Source organism: Bombina bombina, chromosome 2 (assembly GCF_027579735.1).
Source record: "Bombina bombina isolate aBomBom1 chromosome 2, aBomBom1.pri, whole genome shotgun sequence".
In the NCBI taxonomy this organism is placed as follows: Eukaryota; Metazoa; Chordata; class Amphibia; order Anura; family Bombinatoridae; genus Bombina; species Bombina bombina.
Window position 1 is genome coordinate 1347981012 of NC_069500.1, and position 16091 is coordinate 1347997102.

The following is a 16091-nucleotide window of genomic DNA, read 5'->3' on the forward strand; positions in this document are numbered from 1 at the left end:
AGTTTCAGCCTGATTAACCCCTTCATGCCCAAACCGGAGCAGTCTAAAGCCCACAACCGGTTTTAAAACTACAGCACCTTGCCACAGGAGTCTGCTGTGGCCCTACCTTCCCTTATGGATTAGTTTAGGGGAGAAACAGCTTCTGTGAGTCCCTCAAGCAGTCTCTGGACCCTCCATGTGAAGCAGCATGAACTGTCTGGAGAAATGAACTGTGCAACAGAGGCGCAAAATTAGGGCCACTCCCACTCCACTCCGGAGTTGTGAGGCCCTCAAAGTCACACTTAGGTGACTAAATTTATGCAATGTGGATAAAATACCCCTTAATAAACACCCCAAATATGTTTAAAAGTGTCTACCAATGAGTATTTGCTGAATAAAATAATCAATTGCGTGTCCACCAGCCTATTGAGCCCTGTTAAATAAGCTCTTATTCTATACTAAGTCTCAGAATATGGCTTACCCTTCCCTCATGGGAATTCCTGTCAGTCTTCTAGCATTATCGTGTCTTGACTAGAAAAAATATGACTGAAACATACCTTAATGCAGTTAAGCCTGCAAACTGTTCCCCCCAACTGAAGTTTTCTGGTACTCATCAGTCCTGTGTAGGAACAGCAGTGGATTTTAGTTACAACATGCTAAAATCGTTTTCCTCTCAGCAGAAATCTTCATCACTTTTCTGCCAGAGAGTAAAAAGTACAAACCGGTACCATTTAAAAAACATAATTTATGCTTACCTGATAAATTTATTTCTCTTGTAGTGTAGTCAGTCCACGGGTCATCCATTACTTATGGGATTATATCTCTCCCCAACAGGAAGTTGCAAGAGGATCACCCAAGCAGAGCTGCTATATAGCTCCTCCCCTCACATGTCATATCCAGTCATTCGACCGAAACAAGACGAGAAAGGAGAAACCATAGGGTGCAGTGGTGACTGGAGTTTAATTAAAATTTAGGTCTGCCTTAAAAGACAGGGCGGGCCGTGGACTGACTACACTACAAGAGAAATAAATTTATCAGGTAAGCATAAATTATGTTTTCTCTTGTTAAGTGTAGTCAGTCCACGGGTCATCCATTACTTATGGGATACCAATACCAAAGCTAAAGTACACGGATGATGGGAGGGACAAGGCAGGAACATTTAAACAGAAGGAACCACTGCCTGTAGAACCTTTCTCCCAAAAACAGCCTCCGAAGAAGCAAAAGTGTCAAATTTGTAAAATTTTGAAAAAGTGTGAAGTGAAGACCAAGTTGCAGCCTTGCAAATCTGTTCAACAGAGGCCTCATTTGTAAAGGCCCAGGTGGAAGCCACAGCTCTAGTGGAATGAGCTGTAATTCTTTCAGGAGGCTGCTGTCCAGCAGTCTCATAGGCTAAACGTATTATGCTACGAAGCCAAAAGGAGAGAGAGGTAGCCGAAGCCTTTTGACCTCTCCTCTGTCCCGAGTAAACGACAAACAGGGAAGAAGTTTGACGAAAATCTTTAGTTGCCTGTAAATAGAACTTCAGGGCACGGACTACGTCCAGATTATGCAAAAGTCGTTCCTTCTTTGAAGAAGGGTTAGGACATAATGATGGAACAACAATCTCTTGATTGATATTCCTGTTAGAAACCACCTTAGGTAAAAACCCAGGTTTAGTACGTAGAACTACCTTGTCTGAATGGAAAATCAGATAAGGAGAATCACAGTGTAGGGCAGATAACTCAGAGACTCTTCGAGCCGAGGAAATAGCCATCAAAAACAGAACTTTCCAAGATAACAGCTTAATATCAATGGAATGGAGGGGTTCAATCGGAACACCTTGAAGAACTTTAAGAACTAAGTTTAAGCTCCACGGCGGAGCAACAGTCTTAAACACAGGCTTAATCCTAGCCAAAGCCTGACAAAAAGCCTGAACGTCTGGAACATCTGCCAGACGTTTGTGTAACAGAATAGACAGAGCAGAAATCTGTCCCTTTAATGAACTAGCAGATAAACCCTTTTCTAAACCCTCTTGTAGAAAGGACAAAATCCTAGGAATCCTAACTTTACTCCATGAGTAACTCTTGGATTCACACCAATATAAGTATTTACGCCATATTTTATGGTAAATTTTTCTGGTAACAGGTTTCCGAGCCTGTATTAAGGTATCAATAACTGACTCCGAGAAGCCACGCTTTGATAGAATCAAGCGTTCAATCTCCATGCAGTCAGCCTCAGAGAAATTAGATCTGGATGGTTGAAAGGACCCTGAATTAGAAGGTCCTGTCTCAGAGGTAGAGACCATGGTGGACAGGACGACATGCCCACTAGATCTGCATACCAGGTCCTGCGTGGCCACGCAGGTGCTATCAGAATCACTGATGCTCTCTCCTGTTTGATCTTGGCAATCAGTCGAGGAAGCAGCGGAAATGGTGGAAACACATAAGCCATGTTGAAACCCCAAGGGGCTGCTAGAGCATCTATCAGCGCCGCTCCCGGGTCAATGGACCTGGATCCGTAGCAAGGAAGTTTGGCATTCTGTCGAGAAGCCATGAGATCCAGTTCCGGTTTGCCCCAACGATGAATTAGTTGAGCAAAGACCTCCGGATGAAGTTCCCACTCCCCCGGATGAAAAGTCTGACGACTTAGGAAGTCCGCCTCCCAGTTCTCCACGCCTGGGATATAGATCGCCGACAGGTGGCAAGAGTTGGACTCTGCCCAGCGAATTATCTTTGATACTTCCAACATCGCTAGGGAACTCCTGGTTCCCCCTTGATGGTTGATGTAAGCCACAGTCGTGATATTGTCCGACTGAAATCTGATGAACCTCAGTGTTGCCAACTGAGGCCAAGCTAGAAGAGCATTGAATATCGCTCTTAATTCCAGAATATTTATTGGGAGGAGTTTCTCCTCCTGAGTCCACGATCCCTGAGCCTTCAGGGAGTTCCAGACTGCGCCCCAACCTAGAAGGCTGGCATCTGTTGTTACAATCGTCCAATCTGGCCTGCGAAAGGTCATCCCTTTGGACAGATGGAGTCGAGAAAGCCACCAGAGAAGAGAATCCCTGGTCTCTTGATCCAGATTTATTAGAGGGGACAAATCTGAGTAATCCCCATTCCACTGACTGAGCATGCATAATTGCAGCGGTCTGAGATGCAGGCGCGCAAATGGTACTATGTCCATTGCTGCTACCATTAAGCCGATTACTTCCATGAACTGGGCTACTGACGGGTGTGGAATGGAATGAAGGGCACGGCAAGCATTTAGAAGTTTTGATAACCTGGCCTCCGTCAGGTAAATTTTCATCTCTACAGAATCTATAAGAGTCCCTAAGAAGAGAACCCTTGTGAGTGGTAATAGAGAACTCTTTTATTTAAAGTAACATCAATACAATTGGTACACAAATTTCTATTGGGCTCCACATTGGCTTTTAAACATAATGAACAAGTAGATTCATCTGTATCAGACATGTTTAACAGACTAGCAATGAAGGCTAGCAAGCTTGGAAAAAAAACTGTCAGTGAATTTACAAGCAATATGAAAAAACGCAGCAGCGCTTTTAAAAACACAAAAAAAAACAAAAAAAAAACTGTCACAGTTGAAATAACAATGAACTAATTCAGTTATAGCCAACCATTTTAACAATAAATGTATGAATTTAGCAGAGGATTTCACCCACTAGCAAACGGATGATTAACCCCTCAATACCCACAACCGGATAATCAATTTTAGATTTAACGTTTTTCTCACAGTCAAACACACTGTCACAGGTCTGCTGTGACTGATTACCTCCCTCAAAATTGAATTTAAAGACCCCTGAGCTCTCTGGAGACGTCCTGGATCAAGGAGGAAAAGGCAGGAAGACTGTGCTAGAATTTTATCTGCGCAACAAGGCGCTAAAAAAGGCCCCTCCCACTCATATTACAACAGTGGGAGACCTGTTACAACGGTTTCTATGCAGAAATAAACGTTAGCCATGTGGAAAAAAATCATGCCCAAAAAGATTTATCACCAAAGTACCTCACAAAACGAATAACATGCCAGTAAACATTTTAAAAACAACTTTTCCAGTGTTATGTAAAGTTATCACTAAGCCTGCTACCAGTCGCTTCTACTGCAGTTAAGGCTTATACATTTATTTCAGTATTAACAGTATTTTCTCAGTCAAATTCTAGTCCCTAGAAAATAACTCAACTGCGCATACATTTAACAGCCTGATACCAGTCGCTACTACTGCATTAAAGGCTGTACTTACATCATATGGGTAACGGCAGTGTTTTCTTAGTCAATTCCATTCCTAGAAAATATTATACTGCACATACCTCATTTGCGGAGGACCCCGCATGCTATTCCCCTTTCTGAAGTTACCCCTCCTCAGAATGCGCGAGAACAGCCAATGGATCTTAGTTACGTCTGCTAAGATCATAGAAAACGCAGGCAGATCTTCTTCTTCTAAATACTGCCTGAGAGAAAAAACAGCACACTCCGGTGCCATTTTAAAATAACAAACTTTTGATTGAAGAATTAAGTAAAAAACTCCTGTCTCCTCTCACAACCTCCTTTGTTGAGACTTGCAAGAGAATGACTGGATATGACATGTGAGGGGAGGAGCTATATAGCAGCTCTGCTTGGGTGATCCTCTTGCAACTTCCTGTTGGGGAGAGATATAATCCCATAAGTAATGGATGACCCGTGGACGGACTACACTTAACAAGAGAAATAACAAACTTTTGATTGAAGATATAAAACTACAAATCTAACACCACATTCACTTTACCCTCCCGTGGAGATGCCCTACTGCTAGAGCGGCAAAGAGAATGACTGGGGGGTGGAGCTTGGGGGGGAGCTATATGGACAGCTCTGCTGTGTGCTCTCTTTGCCACTTCCTGTAGGGAATGAGAATATCCCACAAGTAAGGATGAATCCGTGGACTGGATACACCTTGCAAGAGAAAGGAGAAGTTGAAGAGTTAATATTGAAGTTAGGACAGCAGAGAGGAATAGCTAAAATGTAATTGAAAAGTGTAAAATGAGGTGCAAGGGCAAAGAACAACCTCTGAAAGCAGTTAGTGGTTGAGGGTCTATATGAGCTTCTCATTAAGTCTATATTGATCATAAAGTACTGGGCAAAGTCTAAAGTGTCCAGGAGGATGAAGAAGAGAACTGAAACTCAGTGTGTTGGAGGATATGAGTAATGGTATGTAGAACATTAGTATAGAATAGTTTCCTCCAGAGATGCTCAGCTGTACAGAAGCATTTTTTGAAGTAACTGGTATGATTATAATGACATAATTATAATGGACCTCTGCAGTCACACCTGGGGTTGAACTTACAGTTCAGTAACAAGGTAAGTACAAGATATGTTTATGGTGTAAGATCCTCAAAGCCTCTGCTCTCACTCACTAGCAGAGATCCCAACCATTACATATTATGTGGAATGGTTATTATTTGGTAATTTTACGCCACTCCTTGTGGTACCTGTGCTCCAGTTTCACAAATCTACATTCATATTATTCAAAGTGATGCCCGACTCCACTCACACCCTGTCAATATTGACCCTTGAGACAGTGGCCAGTCCTATAAGTCCAGGCTAAACAAACAAAATGCAGGGATGTATAGTTTAGTTCGCTGGGCCACACAATGTATTTTAGCCCTTGTGCTCTAGATTCAGTGGAAGTGCAAAAATTATGGTGCGACACATATGCTGCCCACAGAGTGGTTTATGTTTCCATACCCTTTTAAAGGGAGTCAAAAATTATTTGTCATGATTTATATAGACCATGTGATTTAAAACAACTTTCCAATTCACTTCTATTGTCAAATTTACTTTGTTCTTTTGATATATCTTTGTTAAAGACTAAAGCTAGGTAAGGTGATAGAAAGAAGCTTAGGAGCGTGCATGTGTCTTTAACAGTCTTTAGCAGCAGACACATTTGCATGCTCCTGAGCTCACCTAGGATTACCCTTTAACAAAGGATATCAATAGAACTAAGCAAAATTGATAACAGGAATGAATTGGAAAGTTGCTTAAAATTGCATGCTCTATCTAATCAACAAGTTTAATTTTGACTTTACTGTCCCTTTAAGTTATTTCTTAATATGGTTTAGAACAATGCAGATACAATTTTAGTGGTGTATAACTCATTTATTAGCAAAAGCTTAGACCATGAAGGCGAGTCAATACTGTGTGGGCTAATAAATCTACTCACAGTGCAATAATTCATGTCCTTGATCATGCCGAATAAACAAATGGTGCCTAACTTATTTCAAATGAAGATCACACTAGAAGTGCATTTTTTTTTTTACTTGCACCACTCAACAATTTTTAGAAATGCTATCATTTGAAATTTCAAATGAGAATCTGTGCTGCAGATGGGGTTAAAAAGCCATTAAACACATTAGAATTGCATCATCAATAAATGCATACTAAAAAGGCAATGCAAAAAACAGTTTGAATTTCCAATGAGTAGCATCAGCCAATCACAAAATGCATAAAGGTATATTTAGTGAATTCTTGCACATGCTCAGTAGGACCTTGTGCCTAAGAATGGGCGCATATAAAAAAAAGATTGTGCATATTTAGATAATGAAAGTGAATTGTAAAGTTGTTCTATCTGAATCATAAAACTTTAGTGTTCCTTTAAAGGGACATGAAAGAGCATACAATTTTAAACAACATTCCAATTTATTTCTATTATTTAATTTGCTTTATTCTTCAAATATCCTTTGTTGAAGAAATAGCAATGCACATGGGTGAGCCAATCATACGAGGCATCTATGTGCAGTCACCAATCAGCATCTGCTGAGCCTATTTAGATATGCTTTTCAACAAAGGATATCAATAGAATGAATCAAATTAGATAATAGAAGAAAATTGGAAAGTTGTTTAAAATTGCATGCTCTTTGTAAATTCTGAAAGAAAAAAAAATAGGTTTCATGTCCCTTTAAGTGGATTGAACAAAACCAGTGAAGAATCACATTGTGGCCGCAGGACTTGCGTATAACAACTCTAGCGTTAACCAATCACTGATAAACTAGCTATTATATAACCATACTACAATACTACCACATGCTTTAAACAGATTCTATATTCAAATTACTCCAAAGTGATCCTATAATTCAATTTCCAAAATCTCATGTGATTTAGTATTACAGAGCACATACAGAGAGGAATGAACCATTCAGCCACTTTAAAATGAGATTATCTTATGTAATGTTGCAGAACATAAACAACGACAAACAAACAAAACACTGTAAGCTGTTTAACTAAGCCCGATCTCAACTAATGTTATAAAAATAAATAAATAAAACACAAAAATGCATTTCTAATTCTGGTGTTGAAATCCAAGGTCATAACAGAATCAAAATAAGATCATTACGCAGTCTAACAAGCCCAGGCCAATGAGACACTTTTATAGGCTATTCTATCAAAATCATTTGTTATGGCCGCTTCTATTTCTCTAACTCACCAGTGTTTATCACCTCATTAGAGAGCAGAAAGCCATTAACAAATTACCGCAATAGTCATATTTGATTAGCACAGATTTTTCTGTCAGCACCTGTTGATGTACAATCTGCAGTCTCATTATTTTCACTGAAAGTCAGATAACTCAGCGTACAGTAATTCATATTTAAGTACTTTTCGTTAGCGGTTTTGTATTCAGGTGATGAAACCAAACGTATTCAAAACTGATGATATGTGTCCTTCACAGAGAATCGCAGACAAAAGCATATTGATACACTCTATATCATTTTTTATGAGTCTGGCAATATTTCATCATTTTCTCTAAATTTACTGCAGCCTTTCAGTTGTAATTTGAATGAATCTGGATTTGAGACCACGCACCGCCTCCTTATTAATGAGATTGTTTTGAAGGTTTAGTTTTAGAACCTAACACAAAATAGCACATTTCTCATTAAGCCAAAGGTAGCATTATAAACTACTATAAAAGACGAGATAATAAAAAAAGGAGTGGAGATGTGAAAGAATTTATAATATACTAAAAGGAGAAATTATAATTTAGATGCCAGAAGTCACAGGTAAAGCCTCAAACTGTCCATACTTTATAAATCCCTCAAATCCCTTTTCAAACTTTAAAAAGACAGTAAAGTCAAAATTAAACTTTAATAATTCAGATACAGCATGCAATTTAAAAAAAACAAACATTTTGTTCTCAAGGTATCCTTTGTTGAAAAGCATAGATAGGCTAAGGAGCAGCAAAGCACTACTGTGAGCTAGCTGCTGATTGGTTGCTGCACATATGTGGCTCTTGTCATTGGCTCATCCAATATGTTCAGCTAACTCCCAACTGCACCTGTGCATTGAACAAAAGGATACCAAGCAACTTTGATAATAAAAGTACATTTGAAATTTTATTTTTTAATGTCATACTTATCTAAAATAATGAACGTTTAATTTTGACGTTACTGTCACTTTAACAGGATAGCTCACTCTGTCACAAAGCACTATAACAGCCTCCTGCATTTTCATATATTATATTATATTTGTTAGTCATGATATAATGACATATTGAAAGTAAAAGCTTAGACTGAGAATAAGTCAAAATTTTAAGTTTCCATAAAGTACTTTAGATTCTATGAAGTCGTCTCCATGTTGAAATGAGATTCTCGTTATCTCTTCTCTTCTCTTGAGGAATAAAGTGTATAATGACCAAGACAGAAAAGTACAAATTCTGCACATGCTATATTGAACTTGCAGTTATATCAGACGGTTTATTGGTTGGTATGAACCAGAAAAAATGATCATAGGTATTAGAAGACCACAATATGAGCTTGTGCCTTCTACAGTCTATGAAGATGGAGCTGTATACCATCTCTACTGCAAGACTTAATAATGCTTAAGATAATGGTGTGTAATACTGAAAATCTTCCATAAATTTATATGTTCATATGATTTCAAAGAATATTTAATTGGAGTCTCTCAAAATTAGAGTCTCATTGACTTATCTAAAACCAAAACATGTTGTGAGGTCTAACAGAGGTCTACATTATTTTACATAGCAATTCTACAATACCAGTAGTATCCTATACTTTTATAATGCAACAATAAAATGTATAGTACAGTGAAGGTCGAACCTTGGCTCCACTGATGTTTCAGAACTACATTTCCTATGATGTTCAACAAGACTTCAGGGTACCTAAGCATCATGGGAAATGTAGTTTCAAAACATCTTGGGTGCCATTTTATATTACCTCAATGCCACTCTGTCTAGCCAGTTTCACAGCTGTGTTGTAGTAGCCGCAACGTAACAGATGTTCCACCATCATGCGGTCCATACGCTTCTTTTTCCACATGTTAGCCGCTGCAGCTTGATCACTGCTGTGTTCCATCAGGTGTTCAATCCGCCGCTTGCACAGCTTGGCACTTTCATCTTCTGCCTGAATTGACTCCACAGCCTGTTTAATGTAAAGTCAATATGTCACAATGCTTGAAGTTAAGTCTCAACAGAAGTAATAGGTTAAATAAACACAATACATTCAGCTCTATTGAAAAGGACAGTGACTGAGAACTCACATTCTTCTGAACTGTGGGTATGGGTAGAAGATTCAAAGAGAACATTCAGCTACAGGATGTAATGTCTAAACATGTCTTCCAGTGTTCTCCACAGGAAGTGTCGCCAGCCGGGTGGCAATGTGAATTAACGGCTTGGGGTCAGTGCAATACTTTGTAAAATTATAACATTTACTGCTTTTCCAGGCAGAAATGAATAGCATAGTTTAACATAAATCATAATCTATGTAATAAGCATTGAACATTTTTAATATTAGCTCATTTCAGCTTAAAGGGATAGGAAAGTCAAAATTAAACTTGTATGATTCAGATAGAACATGTTGTCATTTTAAGAGACTTTTAAATTCACTTATATGCTCAAATGTACTTGGTTCTCTTGGTTGAAAAACAATATGTACATATTCTACACTAGAGGGAGCTAGCTGGTGAATGGTGCCTGCACACATTTGTCTCTTGTGATTGGTTGACTAGATGTATTCATCTAGCTCTCAGTAGTGCATTGCTGCTCCTTCAGCAAAGGATATCAAGGGAATTAAGCACATTTAATAATAATTTTCAAAAAGCAGATTTTGCTATACGTCTCCAATGCATTATTGTATGTGAAGGAAAGACAAGCCCAATGCAATATAGCATTGAAGACATGAGAGTTCTGCTGCATTTACACACTGTGCTTTATATTCTATATTACTTTACACTTCAGATTACATTTTATTACATTTAAAGTTTGCACTTTCTATTTTGTATTTTATTTTGTATACAGCAGTATATTTAGGATTTTACAATTCTGATGCTTTCACAGTTTCTGTGTAACTTTAGAAAATTAGGATCATATTTTGTATATTTATGTGCATCTTTTACAAATTACATTGCGCTTTGGATTCCCTCTATTTAATATAAAACTGAACAAAAAACTGTCAGCTTCAGTTTGCTAAAGAGTTTCATTACTTTTTTATGGGCAAGATAATCAAACATTATCTAGTTTATAATGCAGACTTCACAGGGACTGAACTCACTGAATTTTCTAAGAAAAGGAGTGGAACCTAGAAGTCCCAGAGAGATAAGAGATGCCTTCCATAGAAAGTAATGAAGCTCTCTGGGATACAAATTTCCACTTAGGAGAGAGAAAAAAACATCAACATAAAACTAAGAACAATATTTTTTTCCAGACCCCCAAAGCACTTCAGTTTGTTAAAGTGCTTTAAGGGTGTTTAGGAGGTTTCCCTTAGTCCTGTTTTATTTCATGACAATGCACTTTAATATAATAAAGCAAGATGGGAAATGCCTCTGTGGCTGCCAATGCTTCCCTATGAGAAGAATCTGATTGGGCAACTGGTTGCAGAAGAATATATTGCTCTTGAAAGAGCTTGATCAGCCTTTTCCTGATTTCTAGGCATCATCCTATCTATAAATGAAGTTATTGTGTATTTTTTGGAGGCAGTTGTTTGCAACACTTGTTTACTTGAAGATGCTGCTTGCTAGTGGAGAAGCACTTTGTGATGATGCAGCTGTTACAGGAGGAGCAAAAAGTGTTTCTGGAATGAGAACAATGAAGGAAAAAAATCTAATTGCACTTTCATTGCTATGGTCCTCCTCATTTAAAGGACCAGTAGCTAAAGCTGATTTGCATAATCAACAAACATGATAACAAGACAATGCAATAGCTCTTAGTCTGAACTTCAATTAGGTAGTAGATTTTTTTTTCTGAAATATTTCAAAGCTATGTTTTTTTCCACTCCTCCTGCACGATGTGACAGCCATCAGCCAATCACTAATGCATATACGTATATTCTGTGAATTCTTGCACATGCTCAGTAGGAGTTGGTGACTCAAAGTGAAATTATAAAAAGACGGTGCACATTTTGTTAATGGAAATAAATTGGAAAGTTATCTAAAATGGCATGCTCTATCTGAATCATGAAAGTTTATTTTTGACTTGAGTGTCCCTTTAATTCCATTAAGTCTTGTTTGATGTCATGCAAGAACGTATTTTGTCATTCTGGTAGCATTTGAAAAAACATATTTCTTTTGACAGTATTTGCAAATTGCATTTTTTTTACTCAGAAGAAATTGCACCAAGGAAATGTTTCCAAATGTTGGATGTTGGTCTCACCATTTTACCAAGAGGATGAAAAAAAAATTTAGTGACCAGATCACAGGTAAACAACTATACTGTGATGGACGAACAGAACATTAGTAGAAATCAAGTCATCATTTAGATAAAGGTTATGAAGATAAACTAATACAGATAAAATATGGTTCAAAGTTCAGAATTTAAACTCTTACTAATCAAGTATGCCAACAAAATAGCGCCCACAAGCAAAAAAAAAATAAAAAAATGAAAATGCTATTAAAAAAAAACAATTTATATAAGAAAAGGTGTAAAAAAGAGGAACTGTAAAATAGTATTGTGCTTTTATACAAAAAATATAACCACCAAAAACAGGGTGAATTTATCAGGTAAGTTCTTACATAAATTATGTTTTCTTTCATGTAAATGGCAAGAGTCCATGAGCTAGTAACGTATGGGAAAACATACCCAAGATGTGGAAGTCCACCGAAGAGTCACTAGAAAGGAGGGATAAAATAAAAACATAATTTATGCTTACCTGATAAATTTATTTCTCTTGTAGTGTGTTCAGTCCACGGGTCATCCATTACTTATGGGATATATTCTCCTTCCCAACAGGAAGTTGCAAGAGGATCACCCAAGCAGAGCTGCTATATAGCTCCTCCCCTCACATGTCATATCCAGTCATTCGACCGAAACAAGACGAGAAAGGAGAAACTATAAAGTGCAGTGGTGACTGGAGTTATAATTTTAAAATTTAGAACCTGCCTGAAAAAGACAGGGCGGGCCGTGGACTGAACACACTACAAGAGAAATAAATTTATCAGGTAAGCATAAATTATGTTTTCTCTTGTTAAGTGTGTTCAGTCCACGGGTCATCCATTACTTATGGGGTACCAATACCAAAGCTAAGTACACGGATGATGGGAGGGACAAGGCAGGAACATTAAACAGAAGGAACCACTGCCTGTAGAACATTTCTCCCAAAACCAGCCTCCGAAGAAGCGAAAGTGTCAAATTTGTAAAATTTGGAAAAAGTATGAAGTGAAGACCAAGTTGCAGCCTTGCAAATCTGTTCAACAGAGGCCTCATTCTTAAAGGCCCAGGTGGAAGCCACAGCTCTGGTAGAATGAGCTGTAATTCTTTCAGGAGGCTGCTGTCCAGCAGTCTCATAGGCTAAACGTATTATGCTACGAAGCCAAAAAGAGAGAGAGGTAGCCGAAGCCTTTTGACCTCTCCTCTGTCCAGAGTAAACGACAAACAGAGAAGAAGTTTGTCTAAAATCTTTAGTTGCTTGTAAGTAGAACTTCAGAGCACGGACCACGTCTAGATTATGCAAAAGACGTTCCTTCTTTGAAGAAGGATTAGGACATAATGATGGAACAACAATCTCTTGATTGATATTCCTGTTAGAAACAACCTTAGGTAAAAACCCAGGTTTAGTACGCAGAACTACCTTGTCTGAATGAAAGATCAGATAAGGAGAATCACAATGTAAGGCAGATAGCTCAGAGACTCTTCGAGCCGAGGAAATAGCCATCAAAAACAAAACTTTCCAAGATAAAAGCTTAATATCAATGGAATGAAGGGGTTCAAACGGAACACCCTGAAGAACTTTAAGAACCAAGTTTAAGCTCCACGGAGGAGCAACAGCTTTAAACACAGGCTTAATTCTAGCCAAAGCCTGACAAAAGGCCTGGACGTCTGGATGCTCTGCCAGACGTTTGTGTAAAAGAATAGACAGAGCTGAAATCTGTCCCTTTAGCGAACTAGCGGATAAACCCTTTTCTAAACCCTCTTGTAGAAAAGCTAATATCCTAGGAATCCTAACCTTACTCCATGAGTAACTCTTGGATTCGCACCAATATAAATATTTACGCCATATCTTATGGTAAATTTTTCTTGTCACAGGTTTCCGAGCCTGTATTAATGTATCAATAACCGAATCCGAAAACCCACGCTTTGATAGAATCAAGCGTTCAATTTCCAGGCAGTCAGCCTCAGAGAAATTAGGTTTGGATGGTTGAAAGGACCCTGAATTAGAAGGTCCTGCCTCAGAGGAAGAGACCATGGTGGACAGGACGACATGTCCACTAGGTCTGCATACCAGGTCCTGCGTGGCCACGCAGGCGCTATCAGAATTACCGGTGCCCTCTCCTGTTTGATCCTGGCAATCAGCCGAGGTAGCAACGGAAATGGTGGAAACACATAAGCTATGTTGAAAACCCAAGGGGCTGCTAATGCATCTACCAGCACCGCTCCCGGGTCCCTGGACCTGGATCCGTAACAAGGAAGCTTCGCGTTCTGGCGAGATGCCATGAGATCCAGATCCGGTTTTCCCCAACGACGAATCAGTTGAGCAAATACCTCCGGGTGAAGTTCCCACTCTCCCGGATGAAAAGTCTGGCGACTTAGGAAATCCGCCTCCCAGTTCTCTATGCCTGGGATGTGAATCGCTGACAGATGGCAAGAGTGAGACTCTGCCCAGCGAATTATCTTCGAGACTTCCAACATCGCTAGGGAACTCCTGGTTCCCCCTTGATGATTGATGTAAGCCACAGTCGTGATATTGTCCGACTGAAATCTGATGAACCTCAGCTTTGCTAACTGAGGCCAAGCTAGAAGAGCATTGAATATTGCTCTTAATTCTAGAATGTTTATTGGGAGGAGTTTCTCCTCCTGAGTCCACGATCCCTGAGCCTTCAGGGAATTCCAGACTGCTCCCCAGCCTAGAAGGCTGGCATCCGTTGTTACAATCGTCCAATCTGGCCTGCGAAAGGTCATTCCTTTGGACAGATGAACCGGTGACAACCACCAGAGAAGCGAATCTCTGGTCTCCTGGTCCAGATTTAGCAAAGGGGACAGATCTGAGTAATCCCCGTTCCATTGACTGAGCATGCATAGTTGCAGCGGTCTGAGATGCAGGCGCGCAAATGGCACTATGTCCATTGCCGCGACCATTAAGCCGATTACCTCCATGCACTGAGCTACTGATGGGCTTGGAACGGAATGAAGGACACGGCAAGCATTGAGAATCTTTGATAACCTGGACTCCGTCAGGTAAATCTTCATCTCTACAGAATCTATAAGAGTCCCTAGAAAAGGAACCCTTGTGAGTGGTAACAGAGAACTCTTTTCCACGTTCACTTTCCACCCATGCGACCTCAGAAATGCCAGAACTATCTCTGTATGAGACTTTGCATTCTGAAAACTTGACGCTTGTATCAGAATGTCGTCTAGGTACGGAGCCACCGCTATGCCTCGTGGTCTTAGTACCGCCAGAAGTGAACCCAGAACCTTCGTAAAAATTCTCGGGGCCGTGGCTAACCCGAAGGGAAGAGCCACAAACTGGTAATGCCTGTCTAGAAAGGCAAACCTCAGGTACCGATAATGATCTTTGTGAATCGGTATATGAAGGTAAGCATCCTTTAAGTCCACCGTGGTCATATATTGACCCTCTTGGATCATGGGTAGGATGGGTCGAATGGTTTCCATCTTGAACGATGGTACCCTTAGGAATTTGTTTAAGATCTTTAAGTCCAAGATTGGTCTGAAGGTTCCCTCTTTTTTGGGAACCACAAATAGATTTGAGTTATATCCTTGTCCCTGTTCCGATCGCGGAACTGAGTGGATCACTCCCATGATTAAGAGGTCTTGTACACATTTTAGAAATGCCTCTCTCTTTACTAGGTTTGTCGATAACCTCGAAAGATGGAACCTCCCTTGTGGAGGAGAGGTTTTGAAATCCAGAAGGTATCCCTGAGATATAATCTTTAATGTCCAGGGATCCTGCACATCTCTTGCCCAAGCCTGGGCAAAGAGAGAAAGTCTGCCCCCCACTAAATCCGTCTCCGGATAGGGGGCCCTGACTTCATGCTGTCTTAGGGGCGGGAGTAGGCTTTCTGGCCTGCTTGCCCTTGTTCCATGACTGGTTGCCTTTCCAACCTTGTCTGTAACGAGCAGTAGTTCCTTCCTGTTTTGGAGCGGAGGAAGTCGATGCTGCTCCTGCCTTGAAGTTACGAAAGGCACGAAAATTAGACTGTTTGGCCTTTGGTTTGGCCCTGTCCTGAGGAAGGGCGTGGCCCTTACCTCCCGTAATGTCAGCAATAATTTCCTTCAAGCCGGGCCCAAATAAGGTCTGCCCTTTGAAAGGAATGTTAAGTAGCTTAGACTTGGAAGTTACATCCGCTGACCAGGATTTAAGCCAGAGCGCTCTGCGCGCCTGTATGGCGAATCCGGAATTTTTAGCCGTAAGTTTGGTTAGATGTACTACAGCATCTGAAACAAACGCATTAGCTTGCTTAAGGGTTCTAACTTTGCTCAAGGCCTCATCCAACGGCTCTGTGCGAATCGCCTCTTCCAGAGACTCAAACCAGAATGCCGCTACAGCCGTGACAGGCGCAATGCATGCAAGAGGCTGCAATATAAAACCCTGTTGAACAAACATTTTCTTAAGATAACCCTCTAATTTTTTATCCATTGGATCTGAGAAAGCACAGCTATCCTCCACCGGGATAGTGGTACGCTTGGCTAA

At 39.9% G+C, this 16091-nt stretch overlaps 1 protein-coding gene across 1 annotated transcript in view; it reads right to left on the bottom strand.

Moving 5' to 3' along the window:
* The window catches only part of MAEA (macrophage erythroblast attacher, E3 ubiquitin ligase), a 245163-nt gene that overhangs the window by 130704 nt on the left and 98368 nt on the right, over nt 1-16091 (bottom strand). The window contains exon 3 of the mRNA XM_053704240.1: nt 9171-9374. Within this exon, the coding sequence (XP_053560215.1) occupies nt 9171-9374 (204 nt within the window). The remainder of the gene's footprint in view (nt 1-9170; nt 9375-16091) is intronic.